This window comes from Saimiri boliviensis, chromosome 6 (assembly GCF_048565385.1).
Source record: "Saimiri boliviensis isolate mSaiBol1 chromosome 6, mSaiBol1.pri, whole genome shotgun sequence".
Lineage (NCBI taxonomy): Eukaryota > Metazoa > Chordata > Mammalia > Primates > Cebidae > Saimiri > Saimiri boliviensis.
The window spans coordinates 80,274,581-80,301,577 of NC_133454.1; the positions used below are offsets into that span (position 1 = coordinate 80,274,581).

General features: G+C 43.8%; 1 protein-coding gene across 6 annotated transcripts in view; it reads right to left on the bottom strand.

The window, feature by feature from the left end:
* IRAG1 (inositol 1,4,5-triphosphate receptor associated 1) overlaps positions 1–26,997 on the bottom strand; it is a 129,269-nt gene that overhangs the window by 20,957 nt on the left and 81,315 nt on the right. For all 6 annotated transcript variants that reach the window (XM_010343350.3, XM_010343292.3, XM_074401089.1 and 3 more), the window contains 6 exons: positions 23,613–23,736; positions 20,591–20,621; positions 17,949–18,089; positions 16,681–16,812; positions 14,474–14,615; positions 166–215 (listed from right to left, as the gene is read on the bottom strand). In XM_010343350.3, the coding sequence (XP_010341652.3) occupies positions 166–215; positions 14,474–14,615; positions 16,681–16,812; positions 17,949–18,089; positions 20,591–20,621; positions 23,613–23,736 (620 nt within the window). The remainder of the gene's footprint in view (positions 1–165; positions 216–14,473; positions 14,616–16,680; positions 16,813–17,948; positions 18,090–20,590; positions 20,622–23,612; positions 23,737–26,997) is intronic.

The window sequence follows — 26,997 nt, forward strand, 5'->3', positions numbered from 1 at the left end:
GGAAGATGTCAGAGGCTAAACTTGAGAGTGTGGGAAGCCAAATAGAAACCATGTTCAGAGGTTCTCTGGCATCCATGGATCCCAGAATGAACCATTGCTTTGGTGACTATGGAAACTTCTGTGGTACTCCTTCTGGGAGCTGTGTTATTTCTTGGACATACATACCTTTCCCAGTGTGAGGGACATGGACCGTGCTGTGCGAGGGACCCCATCTTCTGCAGCAGGAGAGAACGGAGAAGAGAACGCAGGTAAGTTTCAGACTAGGCACCAGCAGGAAACAGAAACTAAGCTATGGTATCCATGGGTCAGAACTAGTCCTCAAGGGATAGCCCGAGGGCCTGGGTACTGGGGACACTGAGTTTGGCATTTCACCCTCTGAGATGGGGCTGCAGAGTGGTGGTTTTTTTTTTTTTTTTTTTTTTTTTTTTTTTTTGCACAAAACCCTTATCCTAACTCCACTGCTCACTATAGGAAGCCCCAGTCCTGGACCTCTTATCTGACCCCACTAAGCACACTCAGCATAATACCCTAGATGGTGTATGAAAACTACTCAGCATTACCAAGACTTATTGGGTCACTTCATGCTTGTTCAAGGATGTACAATCAGAGAAACTATGAGCAAGGAAGGTGTGGTGCCAGTAAATAATGAAAACTTGCCGACAGAAGTAGTTTTAATATGTTACTTACCAAATGACTCAGAGCAAAGGAAGCTACCACCCCAGCATTTTCTTCTCCTTACTATATACTTTAAGTGATAAAACTCATGTAATACATTTAGCTTCATACCGGGATAATACCGCCACCAGGAAACCCTTGCGTATGTGCAGAGAAAGGTGTTTGCTAGCTCAATTCAGTTTGATTCAGTTTGACCAATATTATCTAGTCTGCATCTCTCTCTCTTCTTATATATCCATATATTTTTGCTACGTCTCTTGAAGCACATAGCTGTATGTTTTTTTCATTATTATTATTGAGACAGAGTCTCGCTCTGTCACCCAGGCTGGAGTATCATGGCACAATCTTGGCTAGTGGCACAACCTCTGGCTCCTGAGTTCAAGTGATTCTCGTGCCTCAGCCTCCCAAGTTTTGGGGATTACAGATGTGTGCCACCATGCCTGTATTTTTAGTAGAAACAGAGTTTTGCCATGTTGGCCAGGCTGTTCTCCAACTCCTGGATTTCAAGTGATCTGCCTGCCTTGGCCTCCCAAAGTGCTGGAATTATGGCATGAGCTATTACACGTGGCCTGTTTTATTTCATAATTTAATCTGAGGTTTTCTACTAACCAATAGGTTTATGCTATATTTCTTGTGATTAATATATTTGTATCTATTTCTACCATGTAATTATATATTTTTCTACTTATTTTGTTTTATTCATTGACTTTTTCTACCCCTCCTCTCACCCTACACATTTATTTGGAAATTACACGTTCTATTTTTAACCTTTAGCGTGTCCTCTTAACTTTTGAACATATTGACTTTAAATTTAAAATTAAACAAGATCTCTATTCTTTTCTTGAATAAACCTTAAAACAGTAACTCTCCGTCTTCATTATATTGCTTTCCAATATTTTTATTTCACCTTGCTTTTGTATTCTCAAATTATTATGTTTGTTGGTTTCTACAGAGTGCTTAATTAGGTTTATTCACATTTACAAACGTCTTTGTTCACTATTCCTTATATCCTGCTCCTTTCTTCTGGGCTCATTTTTTTTTTTTTTTAACTTTTATTTAGGTTCAGGAGTACACATGCAGGTGTACGTAAACTTGTCATGAGGATTTGTTGTACAGATTGTTTTGTCACCCAGGTACTAAGCCTCGTAGACAGTATTTATTTTTTCTGCTCCTCTCCCTCCTCCTACTTTCCACCCTCAACTGGGCCCTGGTACCTGTTGTTCCTATCTTTGTGGCTGTATGTACTCAATGTTTAGCTCCCACTTATTAGTGAGAATATGCAGATTAGGTTTTCTGTTCCTGTGTTAGTTTGCTAAGGATAAATGCCTCCAGCTCCATCTGTGTCCCTGAAAAAGAGGTGATCTGATTCTTTTTTATGGCTGCATAGTGTTCCATGGTGTGTATGTACCACATTTTCTTTATCCACTTTGTCATTGATGGGGATTTGGGTTGATTCCATGTCTTTGCTATTGTGAACAGTGCTGCAACAAACATTTGCAAGCATGTGTTTGAGTTTGATTTCATTCTTCCTTAGGTAAATCCTCTAGTTGTTCTTTCAGCAATGGTCTACGAGAGGTAAACTTTCTCTATTGTCTCCAAATGGTCTTTACCAAGCCCTCGATCTTGCATGGTAGTTTAGCCATTTGTGTTCTCTTTGGCTGACAGTTATTTTCTCCTGGTTCTTTTAAGAGATTATTCCATTGCCTTCTTCTATTACTGCCATTGAGAGATGTCATTCTTTTGTAAATAATCTGCTCTCTTTGATGACTTTTAAGATCTTCCCTTTGTCTTTACTGTTCCACAGTTTCTCTTTGGTGTATTTTTATTTTTCCTGTTTGGAATTCACTATGTTTTCTGAATCCAATGACTGACGACTTTCCTTAGTTCTGGAAAATCCTCAGCCATTCTTTCTTAGAATATTTTCTCTCCTTGATTTTCTCCCTAAGGATGGCCTAATAAATGTATTTGGTACTTTCTCATTCTATATCCTATATTCCACATCTCCATGCTTCTTTCATAATTTTAATCAATTTATTTCTCTGAACTGTATGTTGGGTAACTTTCTTAAACCTATCTTCAAATTAGCTAATTTTTCAACTGTGCCCAATTTGATTTAAATGTTACAATCAAAAAAGATAAGCTAGGTTATACTAGCTTACTAGCATAGTAATAATAAGCAACTCCAAAGTATTAGTGGCTGAAACAAGGAAGATTTGATTTGCTTATGCCACATGCCCATCTACTTCTGCATCTGCAGCATGCTCGGCTCTGTGTTTCCTCACTCAGGACTCAGCCTAATGGGCCTTCTAGTATTCTGGAGCAATGATGGTTATCATGTTAGGAGGAAGAAACACGGCAGATTGCATACTAGCTTTTAAAGGCTTAGGCTCAGATGTGACACATCCTTCTACTCACATTTTGTTCACCAAAGCAAGTCCCATGGCCTTGCCTTGTGACTTCAAGGAGATGGGTAAATGTGTCCAGAAGAAGAAGATCTGGAATGATGAAGAATAGCCTCAAATATAGTAACTACCACACCTCATCTCATGAGTTTTTAATTTCCATGACTTTATTCCTCATTTTGAAAAGCTCTATTTTATTCTTCTTTGATAACTGTATTCTTTCACTCTATTTTTGATCCATTCTTTTATGTCTCCAATAATTTTTGCTGTTGTTAGAAACAGGGTCTCACTCTGTTACCCAGGAAGAAGTGCAGTGGCACAATCACAGCTCACTGCAGCCTTGACTTCCTGGGCTCAAGCAATCCTCCCACCTAAGCCTCCTAAGAAGCTAGAAGTATAGGTGCCCACCACCACATCCAACTAATTGTTTTTGATTTTTATTTTTTGTAGAGGTAGGGTCTCACTTTGTTGCCTAGGCTGGTCTCAAACTCCTGGCCTCAAGCAATTTTTTTCACCTTGGCCTCCCAAAGTGTTAGGATTACAGACGTGAGCCACTGTACCCAGCCACCTCTAACAATTTTAAGCTTACCTTTAAAGGATTATAAATCATTCTACTATAAAGACACATGCACATATGTTTATTGTGGCACTGTTTATCACAGCAAAGACTTGGAACCAATCCAAATGCCAATCAATGATAGACTGGATAAAGAAAATGTCACACATATACACCATGGAATACTATGCAGCCATAAAAAAGGATGAGTTCATGTCCTTTGCAGGGACATGGATAAAGCCAGAAACCATCATTCTGAGCAAACTGACACAAGAACAGAAAACCAAATATCACATGTTATCTCTCCTAAGTGGGTGTTGAAGAATGAGAACACATGGACACAAGGAACATCCATGGGAGGGGAACATCACACACCAGGGCCTGTTGGGAGTTGGGGAGCTAAGGGAGAGGTAGCAGGGGGCGGGGGGATAGGGGAGGGATAGAATTAGGAGACATACCTAATGTAGATGACGGGGTGATGGATGCAGCAAACCACGATGGCACGTGTATACCTATGCAGCAAACCTGCACGTTCTGCACATGTACCCCAGAACTTAAAGTATAATTTAAAAATTACCAGATCATTTTACTTTCTGAGGTTAAGATATAATCCAATTGTTTGATATACCTGATGATTTTTGTTCGTGATGAATTGTTTTCTTGTGTATTTTATAATTTTAAATTGTGAATTCATCTTCAGTGAGGCTTTATTAGATGAATCCTATGTGTCTGGGTACAGAGTCGGTCTCTCCAGAGTGCTTTTCTGCTTATTTCTAACATGTCTTAGGGGTACCATCTTGCTGTTCTTTTCAAATCCTCTGCATATTGCATCATCACTGCTGTCTCTTTGTGACCACACACTTTTCCTCTGAGGGAGAAAAAACTACAAGAGCCCAGGGTGAAACAAATTCCCTTATTTCTCTGATGGTTGGTGATTATTATTTTTTCCTTATCCAAATTCCATCTGAAGATATTGTCCTTGGAAGGCCTTAACTTTCTGTGGGAATCTGTGTTACCTCTCTGCCACAGGTGTTCCAGGCCTTCTCTAAGATCACAGGCAAGTGTGAAAGCTCAGCCCCCAGATAACTGAGGCTGACACTCATCCCTAAGGAAGCTGCAGGGTCAGCTTGGTTTCAGTTCTCTTTTCTTTTCTTGTATCTGGGTATTTCAATTTCTTTTCCTGTGGATTCAGCTATTCTTTTAGACAAAGGTTTGCTTTATTTTGTCCAGTAGACATGTGCTTGTGGTCAAAAGATGTTCAAGTTTTCCAGTCAGCCAAAATAGCAAATAAAATATTCTTCATATGTGAAGAGTTCATATAAATTAATAAACTACCAAGCTTACAAGTGGGCAAAGGTCATAATTACAGAATTTTAAAAAGTAGAAATACAAATGTTTCATAAACATTTGGAAAGGTCAAGAAATACAATTAAAACAATAAAATAAGTCATGTTTTGCGTATCGAAGACATGCGTGTTTATAAAAAGAAAGAACAGGAATGCTGGGAAGATGGCCGCCTAAGAACAGCGCAGGACTTCAGCTCCCAGTGAAAGTGCAGAGGGTGAGTGGACGCCGCATTTCCAGACGAACTCTTATTGCCCACAGACCAGGAGATACCCAGGCAGAGGGGTCGCCAGCGTCGCAGTCCCAGCCGGTGCGGCTGTTTTGGCCCCCGCGGGGCTGATTCCGCCCGCGCGGCTGCTGTGACCACTCCCTGTTGCTGCGGTTCTCCGTACAAAAGCCACTGGTCTGGGAGCCCTCTTAGCTGGCGAACAGAGCCTTGAGACGGCAGAATAGCCCATTCATCTGAAATAGCGAGCCAGGCCAGGAGATTCCTAGGCAAAAAATCCGCCAGGAGCCGGCGCCGCGGTTCGAGCCGACTCCGTGAGTCGCAGCACGGGAGATCCCGGCGCCTTTTCAGCAAGCGACCGGAACGCGGGGTCATTCAACTTAAAAGAAAAGACTCTGAGTCAGGGAGCCAGGTGATCAGGCTCGGTTGGTCCCACCCCTCCACCCCCAACAACAACCAAAACAAAAACAGTAATTGGAAACCCTCTGGGTTGAGCCCTCCAAACCAAGCACAGCTGAACCGGGACGGTCCGGCTCCATGGGGGAGGGGCTTCCGCCATTACTGAGACTCTCCACCACTACGGAGGCAGGCTGCTGTTGCCGAGGCAACCCGCCGTTGCCGAGGCAACCTGCCACAACAGAGAGAGTCCACCATAACAGAGGCGGGGCCACCATTGCCGAGACAGTTCTAACTACGCCCATATAAAAAGGACTACAGGGAAGAGCTCAGGGCAGCTGGGCGGAGCCCACAGCAGCTCAGCAAAGCCCCTGCGGGCAGGCAGAGGCTAGGCGTGCTGCTAGCTGGGCGGGTCCGACCTGAAAGAAAAATCAAAAAAGGCAGTAGTGCAACGGAAACTCATAAAGCTCCAACTCCCTGGGACAGAGACAGACAACACGTGGATAAACCCACAAAAATGGGAAGAAACCAGCGCAAAAAGGATGAAAACTCCTGAAACCAGAACACCTCTCCTCCTAAAAGGGAGCACAACTCCTCACCAGCAAGGGAACCAGACCGGATGGAGAAGGAGGGTGATGAAATGACAGAATCAGACTTCAGAAGGTGGGTAGTAAGAAACTACAATGAGCTAAAAGAACATGTTCTAACTCATCGCAAAGAAAATAGGAACCTTGAAAAAAGATTGGACGAACTGCTGACGAGAATGGACAGCATAGAGAGGAGTATAAGTGAATTGATGGAGCTGAAAAACGCAACACGAGAACTTCGTGAAGCATGCACAAGCTTCAACAGCCGAATTGACCAAGCAGAAGAAAGGATATCAGAGGTCGAAGATCAACTCAATGAAATAAAAAGAGAAGGCAAGAACAGAGAAAAAAGCACAAAAAGGAATGAACAAAATCTTCAAGAAATGTGGGACTATGTGAAAAGACCTAATCTACGTCTGATAGGTGTACCTGAATGTGATGAAGAGAATGAATCCAAGCTGGAAAATACTCTTCAGGATATTATCCAGGAAAACTTCCCTAACCTAGCAAGGCAGACCAATATTCAAATCCAGGAAATACAGAAAACACCACAAAAATATTCCTCAAGAAGAGCAACCCCAAGGCACATAATCGTCAGATTCACCAGGGTTGAAATGAAAGAGAAAATGCTAAGGGCAGCCAGAGAGAAAGGTCGGGTTACCCACAAAGGGAAGCCCATTAGACTCACAGCAGATCTCTCAGCAGAAACCCTACAAGCCAGAAGAGATTGGGGGCCAATATTCAACATCCTTAAAGAAAAGAACTTTCAACCCAGAATCTCCTATCCAGCCAAACTAAGCTTCATAAGTGAAGGAAAAATAAAATCTTTGTGAACAAGCAAGCACTCAGAGATTTCATCACCACCAAACCTGCTCTACAAGAACTCCTGAAAGAGGCTCTACACATATAAAGGAACAACCAGTACCAGCCACTCCAAAAACACACCAAATGGTAAAAAAGCATCAACACAATCAAGAATCTGCATCAACTAACCAACAAAACAGCCAGGTAGCATCAAAATGACAGTATCAAATTCACACATAACAATACTATCCCTAAATGTCAATGGACTAAATGCCCCAATCAAAAGACACAGACTGGCAAATTGGATAAAAAGCCAAAACCCATCAGTGTGCTGTATCCAGGAAACCCATCTTACATGCAAGGATACACAAAGGCTCAAAATAAAGGGATGGAGGAAGATCTACCAAGCAAATGGAGAGCAAAAAAAGGCAGGAGTTGCAATTCTCATCTCTGATAAAATAGACTTTAAAGCAACAAAGATCAAAAGAGACAAAGAAGGACATTACATAATGGTAAAAGGATCACTGCAACAAGAAGAGCTAACGATCCTAAATATATACGCACCCAATACAGGAGCACCCAGATACATAAGGCAAGTTCTTAATGACTTACAAAGAGACTTAGACTCCCACACAATAATAGTGGGAGACTTTAACACCCCATTGTCAATATTAGACAGATCAACCAGACAGAAAATCAGCAAGGATATCCAGGACCTGAATACAGACCTGGAACAAGCAAACCTAATAGACATTTACAGAACTCTCCACCCCAAATCCACAGAATATACATACTTCTCAGCACCACATCACACCTACTCTAAAATTGACTACATAATTGGCAATAAATCACTCCTCAGCAAATGCAAAAGAACAGAAATCATAACAAACAGTCTCTCAGACCACAGTGCAATCGAGTTAGAACTCAGAATGCAGAAACTAACTCAGAACCGCACAGCTTCATGGAAACTGAACAACTTGCTCTTGAATGTTGACTGGATAAACAATGAAATGAAGGCAGAAATAAAGATGTTCTTCGAAACCAATGAGAACGAAGACACAACATACCAGAATCTCTGGGACACATTTAAAGCAGTCTCTAGAGGAAAATATATAGCAATGAGTGCCCACATGAGAAAAAAGGAGAGATTTAAAATTGACACCCTATCATCAAAATTGAAAGAGTTAGAGGAGCAAGATCAAAAAAACTCAAAACCTAGCAGAAGACAGGAAATAACTAAGATCAGAGCAGAACTGAAGGAAATAGAGACACAAAAAACTCTTCAAAAAATCAATAAATCCAGGAGCTGGTTTTTTGAAAAGATCAACAAAATAGACAGACCACTAGCCAGATTAATAAAAAAGAAAAGAGAGAATAACCAAATTGATGCAATAAAAAACGATAAAGGGGATATCACCACAGACTCCACAGAAATCCAAACCATCATCAGAGATTATTACAAACAACTCTATGCACATAAACTAGTAAACCTGGAAGAAATGGATAAATTCCTGGACACCTGCAACCTCCCAAGCCTAAACCTGGAAGAAGCCGAAACCCTGAATAGACCAATAACATGGTCTGAAGTCGAGGCAGCAATAAAGAGCCTACCACCCAAAAAACGCCCAGGTCCAGATGGGTTCACAGCTGAATTCTACCAGACATACAAGGAGGAGCTGATACCATTCCTTCTGAAACTATTCCAGACAATCCAAAAAGAGGGAATCCTTCCCAAATCATTTTACGAGACAAACATCATCCTGATACCAAAACCCGGCAGAGACTCAACAAGAAAAGAAAATTTCAGGCCAATATCCATGATGAACATAGATGCAAAAATCTTCAATAAAATACTGGCAAACCGATTGCAACAGCATATCAAAAAGCTCATCCACCATGATCAAGTAGGATTCATCCCGGGGATGCAAGGCTGGTTCAACATACGCAAGTCCATAAACATAATTCACCACATAAACAGAACCAAAGACAAAAACCACATGATTATCTCAATTGATGCAGAGAAGGCTTTTGACAAAATTCAACAACCCTTTATGCTAAAAACCCTCAATAAACTAGGTATTGACGGAACGTATCTCAAAACAATAAAAGCTATTTACGACAAACCAACAGCCAATATCATACTGAATGGGCAAAAACTGGAAGCATTCCCTTTGAAATCTGGCACTAGACAAGGATGCCCTCTCTCATCACTCCTATTCAATACAGTACTGGAAGTTCTAGCCAGAGCAATCAGGCAAGAAAAAGAAATAAAGGGTATCCAAATTGGAAAGGAGGAAATCAAATTGTCTCTATTTGCAGATGACATGATTGTATATCTGGAAGACCCCATCATCTCAGCCCAAAATCTCCTGAAACTGATAAACAACTTCAGCAAAGTCTCAGGATACAAAATCAACGTGCAAAAATCACAAGCATTCCTATACACCAGTAATAGACTTCAAGAGAGCCAAATCAAGAACGAACTGCCATTCACAATTGCTACAAAGAGAATAAAGTACCTAGGAATACAACTAACAAGGAACGTAAAGGACCTCTTCAAGGAGAACTACAAGCCATTGCTCAACGAAATAAGAGAGGATACAAACAGATGGGGAAACATTCCATGTTCATGGTTAGGAAGAATCAACATCGTGAAAATGGCCATACTGCCCAAAGTAATTTACAGATTCAACGCTATTCCCATCAAGCTACCAATGACCTTCTTCACAGAACTGGAAAAAAACACCTTAAACTTCATATGGAACCAAAAGAGAGCCCGCATAGCCAAGTCAATTCTAAGCAAAAAGAACAAAGCGGGAGGCATCACACTACCGGACTTCAAACTATACTACAAGGCTACAGTAATCAAAACAGCATGGTACTGGTACCAAAACAGAGATATAGACCAATGGAACAGAACAGAGGCCTCACAGGAAATACAACATACCCACAACCATCTGATCTTCGACAAACCTGACAAAAACAAGCAATGGGGAAAGGACTCCCTGTTTAATAAATGGTGTTGGGAAAACTGGCTAGCCATGTGCAGAAAGCAGAAACAGGACCCCTTCCTGACACCTTACACCAAAATTAACTCCAGATGGATTAAAGACTTAAACATCAGACCTAATACCATAAAAACCTTAGAAGAAAATCTAGGCAAAACCATTCAGGACATAGGTGTAGGCAAGGACTTCATGACCAAAACGACAAAAGCAACGGCAACAAAAGCCAAAATAGACAAATGGGACCTAATCAAACTCCACAGCTTCTGCACAGCAAAAGAAACTGTCAGTAGAGTGAATCGGCAACCAACAGAATGGGAAAAAATTTTTGCAGTCTACCCATCTGACAAGGGGCTGATATCCAGAATTTACAAAGAACTAAAGCAGATCTACAAGAAAAAAACAAACAAGCCCATTCAAAAATGGGCGAAGGATATGAACAGATACTTTACAAAAGAAGACATACAGGAGGCCAACAAACATATGAAAAAATGCTCATCATCACTGGTCATCAGAGAAATGCAAATCAAAACCACATTGAGATACCATCTCACACCAGTTAGAATGGTGATCATTAAAAAATCGGGAAACAACAGATGCTGGAGAGGATGTGGAGAAATAGGAACACTTTTACACTGTTGGTGGGAATGTAAATTAATTCAACCATTGTGGAAGACAGTGTGGCGATTCCTCAAGGACCTAAAAATAGAAATCCCATTTGACCCAGCAATCCCATTACTGGGTATATATCCAAAGGATTATAAATCATTCTACTACAAGGACACATGCACACGAATGTTCATTGCAGCACTGTTTACAATAGCAAAGACCTGGAACCAACCCAAATGCCCAACGATGATAGACTGGATAGGGAAAATGTGGTACATATACACCATGGAATATTATGCAGCCATCAAAAACGATGAGTTCACGTCCTTTGTAGGGACATGGATGAACCTGGAAACCATCATTCTCAGCAAACTGACACAAGAGCAGAAAATCAAACACCATATATTCTCGCTCATAGGTGGGTGTTGAACAATGAGAACACATGGACACAGGGAGGGGAGCACTACACACTGGGGTCCGTTGGGGGGAAATGGGGGAGGGGGGGTGGGGAGGTGGGAAGAGATAGCATGGGGAGAAATGACAGATACAGGTGAGGGGACAGAAGGCAGCAAAGCACACTGCCATGTGTGTACCTATGCAACAATCTTGCATGTTCATCACATGTACCCCAAAACCTAAAATGCAATAAAAAAATAAAAAATAAAAAATAAAAAAATAAAAAGAAAGAACAAGGATGGTGTCAATTGCACAGTCAGTGAATTGAGTATTGTAACCCATTCAGTGAAAACATCAATGGGTTATTTAAAACTAATTTGCTTTAAGAGCCTTATAAATATTTCTTTCCCCTGAGCTAGTATTTATATTTCTAGAAATCTACATTAGGGAAATAATAAAAAATGCAGACAACTGGTAAATTTCATATTCAGAAAGAAACGTTTTTTTTTTTTAAATGTATGTATCACCTTCCTTGAAATCAGGGATATTTTATTTACTGTAGTCTTCAAAATCCCAGGCATAGTCAAATATTGCAGAGGTTGTGTAAAGGCTTAAGACACAAACACTATTAGGGAACAGTCATAGAGAATCTTATGGAAACACCTGCTGAGTGGTTATAGCCCCTCTGCCTAACCCAAGCTGAGGTATAGCTTGGGAGAACTGGAGTGGGAACAAATATTGGAAAAACATGTACAACTATCGTGACCTTTCCTATGGTGAGCATTTTCTCATCCCCACTAGACAACGTGGGACTCTGCAGTGTGCTCTCCTTGGAGATCTGCTTTCTTCTGACATAGCACTGGCTATGCTGCCTTGACTTCCCGAAGGTTGGGAGCTCCTTTGGGTCTGTGACTGTGTGCCCTTTACCTCTATGTTCCAGTATTGTATAGGATGAACCAAAGATGATCAATCAATGTCTGCAGAACGAATCAATGGGGCTCATGGGTAACTGTTCATCCTATAAATCTTAGGTAAGGTGGTTTGCAGGAAACCTTGTGTGGCAATAAATGCAGGAGTCCATGCATTAGGATTCCTTTGGAAGCAACTTCCCCAGCTTCCACCACTGATGGAAAATGGTTTGTTAGAGGTCCAGGTGCATGTGGGTCAGGAGCCTTGCTGACAGATCCAAGGCAGACAGTCTGGAACATGCGTGTGTGCTGCCTTTGGACTCTGGGACGTGTCACTGATATTCTCCAGGAAACTTGTGAAACCTCCTGTTTATAAAGGTTTCTCCATCTGTTATACTTTCTGTACTTTCCCTCCTCCAGCTCTTGGTAACACGGATGTTTGCATTCCACAGGGATTCCTGTTGCTAAAGGGTCTGTTTTCTCCTGCTAGCCACCTTCATCAGCCAGAGTCCAAACCCTGACAGTGCCCACAAAGAGATCTGGTCCAAGGCACCAACCTCTTCCTCCTGGACTGAGAAAGAGCCTCCCAACTCGTCTCTCTTGACCTTGGCTTTTGCACAACTCCAATATATTGTCCACTGAAGTCAGAATAATCTAAAAACAAAGCCTGATTACGTCATGTGGTGTAAACTTACCAATGACTCCCCGTTGCCTAGAGGCTTAAATTGCTATCATGGCCTGGCATGTGGCCCTGGTCTTCCAAGTCTCACTTTCAACCTGTCACTACCACACCCAACACTGCCACTATAGCAAACTGTTTGTTTCCATTTCTTTTCACCCCCAACCTCCACACCTTTGTCCATGCTGGTTTCTCCACTCGGGATGTATCTTCCTCTATTGACTGGAGAACTCCTATTTTTACTTTAAAGCACCAACCAGATAGCCTCCCTCTTTGAAGCCCTCCTTGTCTCCCTTCAAGGCAGAATCAGGCGGCTCCTCCTCTGTGCTCCTACAGCAATTTATATAGAACTTCTAAACAAGAGCATTTCTTTGAAACATTTGTCTTATCCACGAGTCTGCTGTTTTTCTCAGTAACATCTTCACCAGACTCTCACTCCACCCTAACTTCCCAGGTTTCACCCCTTACCTGGAGTGTTGCAAGAACATCTTCATGGGGTTTCCTGTCCCTGGTTTGTCCCAGCAATGTAATTGCCACACTACAGTTAAAGGAAGTCTTCTTAAACTACATATATGATCAAGTCGTTTTCTTGATTAAAATCATTGGTTGGATCCCTAATGCTTTCCACAATAAAGCCCAAATTCCTTCACATGTGCTGCCTAAAACGGGGTCCTGAAGCACAGACTTACAGGGTCTAGGGTCACTCTCAGACCCTGTAAGTCCAAGAGCTCTTGAGGCCTGTGGGCTTTGTATTGTGGTCAGCCACTGTCATTTATTGCTGTGGGAGTTAGGAAGTCACTTTGGGAATGCTCACGTTTCCTGGTTCCAGACTACCCTGGCAGGTCCACTGAAGCAGCTGCTGGGAGGCCCCTATGGGCAGCACTGGGCAGGGGCAAGGAGTCTTGCCCAACCAGAAATAAGTCCTGGGGCTGCTCTGACAGCTCTAATCCCAGGCAAGAGCTCTTGGAGATCCACCTTGTAGTGTGGGAAGAGATGGCCAAGGGCAGACCTGTGTTACTTATAATTACATGATTACAAGCTTGCTTTGCTTTTAGTACACTGAGATTTGTGCCATGGACCATATCCGAACTATGGTACAATAAAATAAAAGCAGAAATCAAGCGGTAACAGGAGGCCTATGGCAAAGACCATCTGAGAGTGCCATCACTGCAGAACACTGCGGTGTGGTTGCAGAGCAGAAAAAACTGCTTTGGTCCCACAGCTCTTCACAACATAGAGTCTGTGTGAGGATCTCGTCAAGGGAGCTTATGCAAAAGATTCTGGGAAGTAATGCAGTCTCTGCTCACAAGACTCTGAAGGGTCTTTGCAGATGGAAGCTGGTAAAGTCAGAAGAGAACGCCGGAAGGCCACAGGCTCTGCTTATGTTCTCACAATATGGAGCAATTCCAATGGGTCTGTGTCCACAATTCTTGGGAGATAAAAGCCCCTTGATGCATTGCGTGTGGTCAGACCTCATGGCGCCTTATCCTTACCCGCTGCACCTCTCTTGCCAAAACACCTGTATAGACAATGGGTGCTAAAATCTCAGCGCCCTTAGTTAGCATTTCTTCGGAGAACTATGTTTTGCCATTGAATGCTGCAGACACATGCTCTTCCTCCAGCTATCGTCCTCCTCAACCCCGCCCCCCACAGCCTGCAGGATTAACAAGATAATTTACCTAATAAAAGCGCTTGGAGCCCAGAGCTCAATGCCAAGGCAGATCACCCTGCGAGAGAGTGAGTTGGACTCCCGGACCCATGCCATAAAATTCTGTTCTTGGGTCTTTATTTCTTTTCTCATTGCTGAGACACGGGCACCCATGCACAGGGTCGGGCTGGTTCCCAACATTGTAGGGCCAAGATGGGGCAGGAGCCTAGGTCCTTACCAGAGGGGCCACAGCTGCGGCTTGAATTCTGATTTGCAAGCTTTTTAAACTCCATGAGCTCTGCATGGTCCTTCTCATACGTCCTCTTTAGATTCTCCACATACTGCATCATCACTTCTGTTGCTTTCGACATGCGCTTTTCCTGCAGGCAAGAAGTGTGTGAGTCCATGAGGCTATTGGAAGAAAGCCTCCATCGGCACTTACTTGCTCTGAGCTAAGGTCTGGGCTAGGAGAATCGAAAGGACACAGGGACAAGACTCTGCCCTCCGAAGAGTTTGCTGTCTGCCATGTGAACTGAGAGGTAGACTCAGCACCTGCACTCAGGGAGAATAGAAAAGCACAGCCACCGCACTGCAGGAGATGAGAGGTAAAGGAGAGTTGTTTCTGCTTTCAAAGACCGGGTCAGGGGAGGCTTCATGGAGATGGAATTAAGTGGATATGGGGATGTGAGTAGCATCTGGGCACACAGACCAGGGCAGGAGGGACAGAGCATTCAAGCCAGGGAACTCCAAGAGGAGTCTAGAGGCAGGGCAGCAAAGGGCTTATATGTAGATGAGGATTTATCCTCTGGACAGGAGTCCTCTGGAGAGCAAAAAAAGGCACTATGACAAATTATGCTGGGACAATCGACATAAACCAGGGCTGTCCAGAAAGCCCAGACACTACAGGTCCTCCTACCTATGTAGGAATCAGCAAGCAGTTGGGTCTATTCGTAAGTCTGCGTTGTGAAGGACCTTGAATGCTAGACAAAGAAATTTGAATTTATCCTGAAGGAAAAGGGGAGCCATTGAATATCTCCCTTAAAGTAAGAGAGTAACATAATCAGGTCACAGGTATGGGACTCAAGGGAGTGAGACTGGTGGCAGTCTGGTGGAGTGAGAGCGGCAGGGAAAGACAGGATAAAGCCTGACCTGGCCCGGGGGAGCCAGAGAGGAAGGCAAAGACTGAGGCATGGAAGCCAGGACGCGGGAGCCATTAGGAGAACAGAGCAGACAGCATGAGTGGCAGATGGGCTGAGGTTCACGTGTGGGAAGCCTGCAGACAACGAGAACAAGTTCTCTCTGCTCACACTCCGCGTAGATCCCTCAGAGGATCCAGCTGAGGCCCTGCCTGGCCACAGAGGGACACACCTAGTGGCTTCACAGGGACAGGTCGCACAGCCATGCGGGGCTGAGACCAGCCACTTCTCTAGAGTCCTCCTATGTTACTACTCCCAGCTGCAGTGACTTACTGGGCACCACTGCTGAGTCAGGTGTCCTTGTTCTGAGGGACACAGGGTGGGACGGCCCAGCGGCTGATCCTTTTATTTACCAGGAACTGCTCAGGCTTCACCACCCCAGGAACCTCCTCTCGTGTAACCAGAGCAGCAGGACATAGAGTCATGTCATAGCAACAGCAATAACAACATCCAAATGCTTTACAAGTACGGCAGCAACCCTCTGTGGCAGATACTGTGACCATCCTCATTTTACACTTGAAAAGACTGAAGCAGAGAGACCTCGGTAAGCAGCCCAAGGTCACACCGCAAATGAAGGGTGGAGCCGGGACTGGAACTGGGGCAGTTCCAGTGCTCCTGCTACCACGTGCAGGGGGCCAGGGCGTTGCTCTGTGTGCTTCAGGACTTCAAAGTGGCCGAGAGAGCCAGACCTGGGCCTGTGCCCCGCTCTGCCACTCACAGCACTTCTACTCTGAGACTCCGCGTCTTCCTCTGGGAAACAGGATGTGTATAGGGCTGCTGGGTGGATTTAATGAGACAAAGCAGTTTTTCCTAAAGCTTGTTTTGTCAAATACTAGCTCCATGGGAGTTGAATAGGTATTTTTTTCAGAAAAATGCAATAGAGGGGTGCGGGGGGAATTCTTCAGTGAAATACATTTGGGAACTACGTAGGTAAAGTGAACCGCCTTTTTCACGATAGGACTTCTTAAAGCCTTGATTAGGCCAATGTGTTAGAAATTTCCAAGAAAGAAAGACAGTGTGCAGTAATCCTCCGGCTTGTGCATCCATGGAGAACTTTTTCCACAAAGCATCTTGAGGGTTCAGTGGTCTGCTAAAAATACTCTGAATAATACCGAAATGATGTATATAGGATGTCTGGCCCAGAGGAAGCCATCTCTAAGTGGTATCTGTAGTCGCCACTGCTCGGGTGAGTTCTCTACTTAACGTGGGTGGAGCAGAGTCAGCAAGGCTGGGGGCTGGAGAGGCTCACCTGGCGGACGGCGCCCACCACCTCAGCTCGGCTGGAGAGGCGGGCAGCCAGGCGGTGCAGGACAGCAATGTCCTCCAGCAACTTCTGGTAGGTCTCCCGGTGCTCACAGTGGTGCCAGAGTGAAGCTGAGGACTGAAGAGGAGTAGGAGCATCACCTGGGGTCTTCAAATAATGTTATGGACTAAATCAGCAGTCCCCAGCCTTTTCGGCATCAGGGACCGGTTTCAAGGAAGACAATTTTTCCACAGACCTGGCGGGGACACTGGTTGGGGATGAAACTGCTGTACCTCAGATCATTAGATTCTCATAAGGAGGGCACCACCAAGATCCCTTGCAGGTACAGCCCTCAATAGGGTTTGTGACCCTATGGGAATGGAATGCTGCTGCTGATCCCACAGGAGGCAGAGCTCAGGAGGTTATGCTCTTAGGCAGCTCACCCGCCGTACAGCACAGTTCCTAACAGGCCATGGTTCAGTACTGCTTTGCGGCCCAGCCCAGGGCTTGGGGACCACCGGACTAAATGTTTTGGCCCCCCCACAGTCATCTGCTGACTTTTGGGGGAACATGTCCTAACTCTTCAATGTGATAGTGAAGTGGGGCTTGGGTGAGGTGGTTAGGTCATGAGGGTGGAGCCCCTGTGAATAGAATTATTGCTCTTAAAAAAGGGGCCCTCAAGAGTTCTGTTCTCTTTCCGCCATGTCAGGGCATAATGAAAAGGCGGTAGTCTGTGAGCCAGAGAGGGCCCTCACCAGAACCCGACTGTGCTGCTGCCCTGACCTTGGACTTCCAGCCTCCAGAACTGTGAGAAATGTTTGCTGTTCAAGCCACCCAGTCTATGGCTCTCTGTTACAGCAACTGCAACTGACTAAGACACATACCAAGCCTAGACTCTGCTCTCACGAAACCAGCTCTGGGCCCCATCCAGGCTAAGAGAAGTGGCCTCTGCACGGCTGTGGCCACAGCTGCTTCTGGTGCTTGTGAACATGCTATCCCTGGCTGTCCTGAAAGGAGTCACACCCAGGCCACCCTGCCCCCTTCTGAGAAGCTCCCAAGGGTTTGGAGGCCTTGCCCACAGCCTGAGGGAACCAGGCTTTTGGGATCTCTGCCTCAGTTCCCCCAGCTCTCTGAGGAACACTCTGCCAGAGTTTTGGCTCAATTTTTCACTTCGGGAGACTGTACATAGTACCTGAGAGAAGCAGGACACCCTGTATAGCCCTTGGAGACAGTCCCTGCTCCAAGGGCTCCTCACATCCCAGCTCTACAATTACCGTAATGGAAGCCTTGAAGTTTTCCAGTTCCTTCTCAGTGTTCTCCTCTGTCAGGTTGCGTTCCCTTTCAGCCTGGTTAATTCTAGATTCCAGGGTGTAGCTGTCATTTCTAAAGGCCAAGGACAGTTGTACAAACACGTTCTGTTGGGAACAAAAGTGTGAGACAGGTGCTAGGAGGAGTTACTGCAGAGGGCAAGGCTGCAGTGTGTTTTTTGTATGAGCATTTTGCAATAGCCCCTGGAACCGCCTGCCAAAGCAGCCACATGCAAGTGAAAAGCCCACTTCACTGGAAACCACAAAAAAGATGGTGAAGCAGTAACCCAAGGTCCATGCTAGGCCCTTCCCAGAACCAGGGGGCCAAATGTATTTTACCAAGAAAATAAGAGAATAACACTTTGCTTTTCACTGAATTTTAAGAAAATAACATCCTGTATCTGGGTTTAGATAAACTCAGACCAGTGCAGCTAATTGTGTAAGCATTTGGGTTTATGCTTGGATTTATTGCATGAGGGGCTTTGGAGGTTTTGCATGAAAATACTGTATTGAAAGAAACTCCATGTGAGATTTAAGCATTGTTGACTTAAAGCAAACTTCAAGCAGCATCTAGTCTGAGTATTCCAAATCCTATATCAATAAAAGCTTTAAGTAGCTGCCAGGAGATTAAATAAGGTCAGATATGATTCTGTTAGGATAAGCTTTCTGGAATAAATAAATGTTTCATGCCAAAATTGCAGCCTGCACAAACAGAATTTTAAAAGGTAGTATTGATCATACATGGGATTCCCAGGATAGCAGGAAACTAATAGGGAGGAGGAATAGACAGATGGACTCCACACAGGAAGGAAGCAATGGTCTTCAATTTTACAGCCATCATCTACCCTGAGTGGTAGCAGATTTATACCCTGCGGGGTTAGTAACCACAGGGGCTTCTGAAGTTCATGTAACATGGCCTATGGAAGGCAACCATGTCCAGATAGAGAACTGAAGGCACAGAACTGATGCAATGATGATGATGATGGCAGTATTGAAAACTACTCCCTATTGAGCATCTACTATATGCCAGCACAGCTATTCATGCTACAAATTCATTTAATCCCCACAATAACCCTCTGGGGTGTGAAGTGTTATACCTGTTTATGGGTAAAGAGGCCAAGACCAGAAAGGTCATTAACTTGTTCAAGGTGACACAAGGAATAATGCAGCTAGGATTTAACCTTGGACTATCTGATTTGAAAGCCTGTTTTATTTCCACCATGCTGAGAGCTGTGTCCATAAATATGTACCTCTGCAATCAGGATTTTTGGACATTAAACAAACCACCCATGGTCCATCTTCACAAATGTCAATGGGTGGGCTTTGAGCTCTGAGCCCAGTGATGGAAGTTTTCTGCCTTACCCAGCTTTGGTCAAGTCTATGAATTATGCTCAATGATTAATTTTCTATACATTGATTATTCCCTTAACAGCAGTGAGACATAAAGAGCTCTGAATTCAATGAGAACACTTGAATCTAGGTCTCGGTTTTGCCAATTACAGTATCTAGAAACTTGGTGTGTTTTTTTACTCAATTTTCTCCTTTGTGCTAAGTCCTGCTCCACCTGCTTTTCGGAGCTGCTGGGAGGATCAGCAGAAAGGATGGCTATGAGTGTGTTATGGACTGTAAGTGTCTGGGCTGTGTGCAAATTACTGATACTATCTGTGGTAGATACTTTATACTGCCTGTCTTCCTCTGCTTATCTAGTCCACATTAGCAGTTCTCACTGTCTCACTCATAAGGTATCTTTGTCCACCACAGAATGAAATGCAGATTCCTCTCAGCTCACTCACCCTGCTGGGACAAGGAGGCCCCAGTAAGGAAACGGGGAAGGCCAGACTGCTGACTGCACAGCCTTCCGCCTCCGCTGAGCTGGCATTCTTGTAGCTGAAACCCTGAGGAGGCCACCCCCCTTTCCCACTAAACCAAAGCTTAGAACTTGCAATCTGACCATTTTTCAGTAATTTTGAAATAAATTTGATACAATTCTGCAGCCTCCCAGCTGACTTTTTGTGTCTAAGTTATACATTTAAAGAATACAGGCCGGGCGTGGTGGCTCAAGCTTGTAATCCCAGCACTTTGGGAGGCCGAGGCGGGTGGATCACAAGGTCAAGAGATCGAGACCATCCTGGTCAACATGGTGAAACCCCGTCTCTACTAAAAAAAAAAATACAAAAAATTAGCTGGGCATGGTGGTGCGTGCCTGTAATCCCAGCTACTCAGGAGGCTGAGGCAGGAGAATTGCCTGAACCCAGGAGGCGGAGGTTGCGGTGAGCCGAGATCGCGCCATTGCACTCCAGCCTTGGTAACAAAAGTGAAACTCCGTCTCAAAAAAAAAAAAAAAAAGAATACAAACAATGCCTACAGGAATGTAAAATTTCCAACTACCCTCTCCCCTCTGCCCAAATATGTCAAAATCTTCCACGAAGGGAGTGGGAATGGGGACCTCAGTGCTTCAAGAGGGCCGGTGGTGAATGTTCATATTACCCCACAGTCACTTTCTCGTTTTTGTCTAAAAATGTCAGGGCCAGAGTCTGGAGGAAGGATTGTTTTGAACAAGCCCAGTCAAGCACAGGCACTAAATTTCAAAACGCACTTGAGTCACTTACCTCAACTTCCTTTTCAGTGAGTGGAGGGGCACTGTGAAAAGAAAACACACAATTAAACTTTAAGCAACGTAGTCAATAAACCCAAAGGTGACTTTGAATGACCAGCAGACCGTGTGTTCCCAGGGGTGGAGTAAGCTGTGTTGGCGAGACTGGAAAGATGCAATGTCCCCTTGCCTGTGCTCTGTCACCTGGGAGAATCCTAACTCTCCTAGGGCCATGATTATCAATGTGGCTTTGGACAAGTTATTTAATCTCTCTAAGCCTCTGCTTGCTCATCTGTAAAATGGGAATCATATTACCTACCTTGCAGAAGTATTATAAGCACTATATGTACTCATGTATGTATGTATATGTGTTTGTATGCATAAATATACGGCTCTCGGGAAATGTGACCCGTTCATGTTAATGATGAACTCACAGGCTTGCTATGAGAAATAAGAAAATGCATGTGATAAGGACTTCATAACTCATACACATCTATGTCCATTATCGTTCTGGGGATATCCACCCAGATCTGCAAAGTCTCACCCTCCTCTGTCTCTGAGGGCTGTGACAAAGGTGCATGTGGGCAGAGAATAAATGGTAGGAGAGAGTGGCCAGGATTCTTCTCCACAGCAAGAACTTCTGATGGCTAGAGTCACAGAGTGGTGAGAAAGCCCCAGATGGCACAGAGTCATCCTTTTAAGCGGTTTCCCATCTGTGTGGTTTCCACAGCCGGGGCTCTCCAGCCATATGCAGTCCCTGCATCTGCACGTCCACTCGGTGTTGCTGCTGCTGCTACTTCTCTTGCTGATAACTAAAGCTGGCCCTATCTGAAGCCCAATGTAAATAATGCACAGGCCCTTTCCTGTGCTGGGGCGGGGAGGCCTGCGAGGGGTCCTACCAGCGTCACAGAACTTGGCAACAGAGCGTGCCATCGATAAGCTTCTCAGGAAACACAGCTTCCTCTCCTGAACAGGTGCGAAGGAACCCCAAGAGCAAAGGTAGGGGTCAGCCATCTCTGCAAGGGGCTGGTTCTCACCCCTAGGGAGAAATATGAGTGCCTTCCTGTCAGGATGAGGTGACAAGACCCCATGGCCATGAAGTCAGCAGAGTCCAGAACATGGGACAAACAACTGCAGGGATGTTTGATGCTGACAGTTCTTGTCACAACTCCACCCATCAGGCCCTTGTCTTAACTGTCATCTACAGCATACATATGTGATTTAAATGATTTAGCAAAACTTGCCAAGTTTGTTTCTGACTCCTGGGTTGTTGGGATATTATGTGAAATGTATATATTTTCATAAATTATAACGCAAACATTTTTCGATTTCAATGACTCACATTCTGTTTTTTTGCTGTAGAACACACCCGCCTGATTTTTATTTTATTTATTTTTGGGGACAGGTCTTACTTGCTGCCCAGGCTTGAGTGCAGTGGCAGGATCACTGCAGAGACGGCTTACTGCAACCTTGAACTCCTGGGTTCGAGCAATCCTTCTGCGTCAGCCACCATAATAGCTGGGACGATGGGCATGCCACTATACTTGGCTAATTTATTTTTAATTTTTGTGGAAATGGAGTTTCACTCTGTTGCCCAGGCTGGTCTTGAAATCCTGGCCTCAAGTGATCCTCTTGTCTTGGCCTACAAAGTGCTAGGATTATAGGTGTGTGGGCTACCCCACCCAGTTAGAACATACCCACCTTATAAAAAAGCGGGGGGTGAAGGGGGACTCTAAGGACTCAGAGAAGTGTGATTTAGGCAAAGAAGCCACATGGCATTTTTGTGGGGAGCTGTGTCTTATAAATGGGCATAGGTACCAGAGGGCATAACAGTGAGCCTCTAAAAGGACAGAGTATCTTTTCATGTGACCATTTGTGTGTCTTCTCTGAAGAAATGTCTATTTAAATCCTTTCCCGATTTTGAAAAATTGGTTATTTTTTTATTGAGTTGTAAGACTTCTTTATATGCTCTAGAAACAAGTTCCTTTTCAGATAAGTGATTTGCAAATATTTTATTCTGTGGGCTGCTTTTTCAGCTGGGTGGGTTTTTCAGCTCAAAGATCGGGTAGGATTCTTAGTGGGCACAGCTCAGGGAGGCATGAGTGTCTTTCTTGGCATTGTTTGCAGCACAAAAAGTTTTTATTTTGAGGAAGTACTATTTATTTTTTAAATCTTGTCTCTTGTGTTTTTGGTGCTGTATCTAAAAAACCCAAAGACATGAAGACTTACTTATATTTTTTCTTTGAAGAGTTTTATAGTGTTCTTTCTGACAGTTAGGTCTGTGATCCATTTTGAGTTAATTTGTGTGTTTTGTGTGAGGTAGGGGTCCACCTTCACTCTTTTGTGAAGTTGTTCCAGCACTGTGTATTAAAACTACAATTTTTTTCCTCTGTAAATCTTACCAAAACCCTTGTATGAGTGGCTTTTTTTGTTGTTGTCATTTGTCATTTTCACATCTCAAATTATTACTTTATCACAGAGGCCTTCCTTGACCTCCTACCCAACATCCCATTCTCATGTAATTCTCTAGATGTGCCCTATTTTATGATCTTTCTACCAATTTTACTCTTTCAAATCATTCATTTGGTTACTTAAATATTATTTGTACTTTGGGAGGCTGAGGTGGAAGAATTACATGAGGCCAGGAGTTCAAGATTATCTTGGGCAACATAGCAAGACCCTATCTCTACAAAAATGTTTTAAAACTTAACTAGTCATGGGTAAATGGTGTATCTGGGATTGAAACCCACGTCTGCTAGCCCAAACCCCATTCTCTGCTGCCACGAGCTTCTTGTGACGCTCATGCCCTCAGGAGTTGTGCCTACCTAAGAATCCCACCTGGTCTTTGAGTTGAAAACATCAAGCCTGGCTGTTTTCATTAGTCTTTTTGTTTTGAATACATTATACCTATCTAGACAATGGGACTTTGGCCCTTCTGGAGTCAAGAATGAACACTGGTGTTCCTCTGTGTCCCACCTAGAATCCAACACAGGAGCCGCTCAGCACAGGGTCTTCTCTAACGCACATCCCGATTTTACCTTCCAGGGAGACTCTTGTGGATCCGCAGTTTGCGCAGCAGCACATCAGAAATATTAGGCATGACGTCTAAGCCACTCTTTGACTCTTCTTCCTCAATAGCTGGGGAGAGTTCAGAAGGAAGCCCTGAAAAAAAAGTGCTTACTTATAAAATGTCTCATTGAAATCACAGTAGAACTGTTGGCAGCTAGCTTCAGGGGGCAAGGAAGAGCTTTAACATTTATAAGTATATAGTTCTATGTTAAGGGATTTTTAATTGTTAAATTATCCTTACAATGTGCTAGAATTTAGTCATCTCATTTTACATGAAGTTCTGCATGCAAATGGAAAGTAACCAATGTACAGGACAAGGATACCTGATTTGGCTCAACTAAGGAGGTTGAAAGTTTTGCTTAATGCCAAGTGTACTGTAAGTCCACAGTCAGGCACACAAAATCTATGCTGCATGAATAGCAAACATCAATGCCAGGGATATTTACCAAAGTCTTTCTGTGCTAAGAGCTTGATAGAGAACATTTGAGCCTCTGGGACAGCAACAAACCAGAATGTGTGCCGGAATGGGATGGTGTCTCAAGATTATGGGCCACAGTGGATCACAACCTAGCCTTGGATAAACCAAAGCTCAGCAAGGTTAAGTCACTTGCTCAAGGTTACAGAACTAGCAAACGGCCTGGCGTGACTTTAAACCAAGGTCTACCTGCTTCAAATGTTACGTTCTTCCCTTTGCTTCCCATAGTATTAAGCTGGCAATTGGAAGCTGGTTGGCTGTTTGGCTATAATATTTGGGAAGAAAACTTGCTCCCTGGCAGGCTTCTCAGGAACCTGTTGTTCAATTATTCCTCCTCAGATAAATTAAAATGTTCCATATTCTGTATCCTACTTAAAAATCAGCATCTGATTCCATACCCCATAGATAAGAGATTTTCCAGCATAAACCTAAGGTTGCTAGATCTTTTACAGATCTCAGAAACATAAATGCCTACTCCTAGTCAACAGAGCCAATGAACAGTTTTTTTTTGTTTTTGTTTTTGTTTTTGTTTTTAACCTTCTAAAACTACCTTGGGTCTGGGCTTTGAAGAAGGAATGGAAAAAAACAAGTATTCTCTTCCGCATAAATCTTTCTCCTGTTTGAAAACAGCTCCTGTGCCTCTCTAAAGCTTCTCTTCTCCAAACTCTAGCTCCATTTTTGCAACAGTTCATTGTGATCCACTGTGGCCCATAACCTCGAGACACCATCCCATTCCGGCACACATTCTGGTTTGTTGCTGTCCCAGAGGCTCAGATGTTCTCTAACAAGCTCTTAGCACAGAAAGACTCTGGTAAATATCCCTGGCATTGATGTTTGCTATTCATGCAGCATAGATTTTGTGTGCCTGACTATGGGCTTACAGTATACTTGGCATTAAGCAAAACTCTCAGCCTCCTTAGTTGAGCCAAATCAGGTATCCTTGTCCTGTACATTGGTTCCTTTCCATTTTCATGCAGAACTTCATATTTATCCATGTTTTACTCTTTCTCACAGATTTTAACCTAGCAGCTTTCCAATCTGCTCAATCATTTTCTGCGATCCTAGGCTAGGCTAGATACCAGGACTAAAGGCACAGTTGTAGCTATCTAAAGAGTTAAGACTGGGAATCATGTGAATAGAAAGAAGCCTCACCAAGGGAGACAAGAGGATATCTAGTTTGGCTCAAGGTAAAAAATGTTTAAACACTTTGAGCTTGCCAATAACAAAATGGTAGGCATGGATTCCTTGGTACTCAAGGTATCCAAGTAAGCTAGAGGATCATCTGTCAGAGATGGGTTAGTCAGCAATTTTTCTTTGGATATAAGGTTGAACAAAAAGTTCTCTTAGCTATCTGTCACCTCTCTGGTTCTGTCCTGGCATTTACTGCTCTCTGACAAGCTTTCCGTGGTAAATGCTGTGGCACCCCTGGCATCATTCTGCCTTTATGTATGTATCCCTATCACACTCAACAGAGAGTCCATTGAGCAGTAAGCTCCTGAGATAGTTATAGGATGATTGAAACATATGAGGTCTAATAATGAAGTGAAATCCATACCAGGGTTTTTGCATGGAAAAGTTTCCCAAAATAGTGCCTGAAGGGCAATGCCAGAATTGGTGGATCCCAGGAACCAACCACCTTCCTCCTGAATTCAACCAAATTAACAACAAAAAAATTCAAAACCAATAAAAAACATACCAGAAACTCTAAAATACAAGAAAAGGCAATAGTCTTAAAATAGTGACTAGAGGCTGGGCGAGGTGGCTCACACTTGTAATCCCAGCACTTTAGGAGGTTGAGGCAGGCAGATCACCTGAGGTTGGGAGTTCAAGGCCAGCCTGACCAACGTGGAAAAACCCCATCTCTACTAGAAATACAAAATTAGCCAGGCGTGGTGATGTATGCCTGTAATCCCAGCTACTTGAGAGGCTGAAGCAAGAGAATTGCTTGAACCCAGGAGGCAGAGGTTGCCGTGAGCCAAGATTGCACCATTGCACTCCAGCCTGGGAAACAAGAGTGAAACTCCATCCCCAACCCCCTGCAAAAATAGTGACTAGATACAGATCAAAATTACTAGAAATAAACGTAGAGCTCCCATCCATGATAACGCTTTATTCTTCTTCTTCAAAGAATCAGTATGGAAAGGAAGATGGGAGAGAAAAAATTCTTACAAAGAGTACAATACCACAGAATGGAGAGGGAAAGGGATGGAGGAGGCAAGTAGGCAATTGGCAGAGGAGATTCAGAAAGTTTCCCTAGAATAGAAGGTTCTCCATTCCATCTTACCAACATTTCAAAGAGGGAAAAAAACTGCCTGGGCTGCCTGCCATTTGCTTTTCTTACTGATGAGAAGAGAGTGGAGGCAGAATGATCTCACCGTATTCTGTCAAAGTGGATTATCTTGAATGATGTGAAGGGATTTACCAGGAAGAAAGACTAAAGATAAAGTAAAACATGCCCCTCTGAAGGAGTGAAAGGCAGGAGACACATGGAAAGCCCCAACCACCATGTTTTCCCCCTGGCAGGAGACACATGGAAAGCCCCAACCACCATGTTTTCCCCCAGCTCCTGAAAAGCAGTGGCTAAACTCCATGGATTATCTCTTTTCCTTCCTTTCCTGGTAGAGGAATGAGTGGCTGTTGGGAAGCACTGGGTCAAGACTGGAAAATAAACTCACCAACAGCTTGTCTCTACAATTCCAAACTAAATCGGTGAAATAATCTGAAACCCACTGCTAATCACCTCCAAAGGAATAAAATATGCCTCCAATTTGGTATAACAAACTCATGTTTTGGACTATGAACAGAGTTATGGAAAAAGAGCAGAAACCAATTCTACAAACATCTCTATCTTAACTTCCCCTTTTCCCCACCACCCAAGC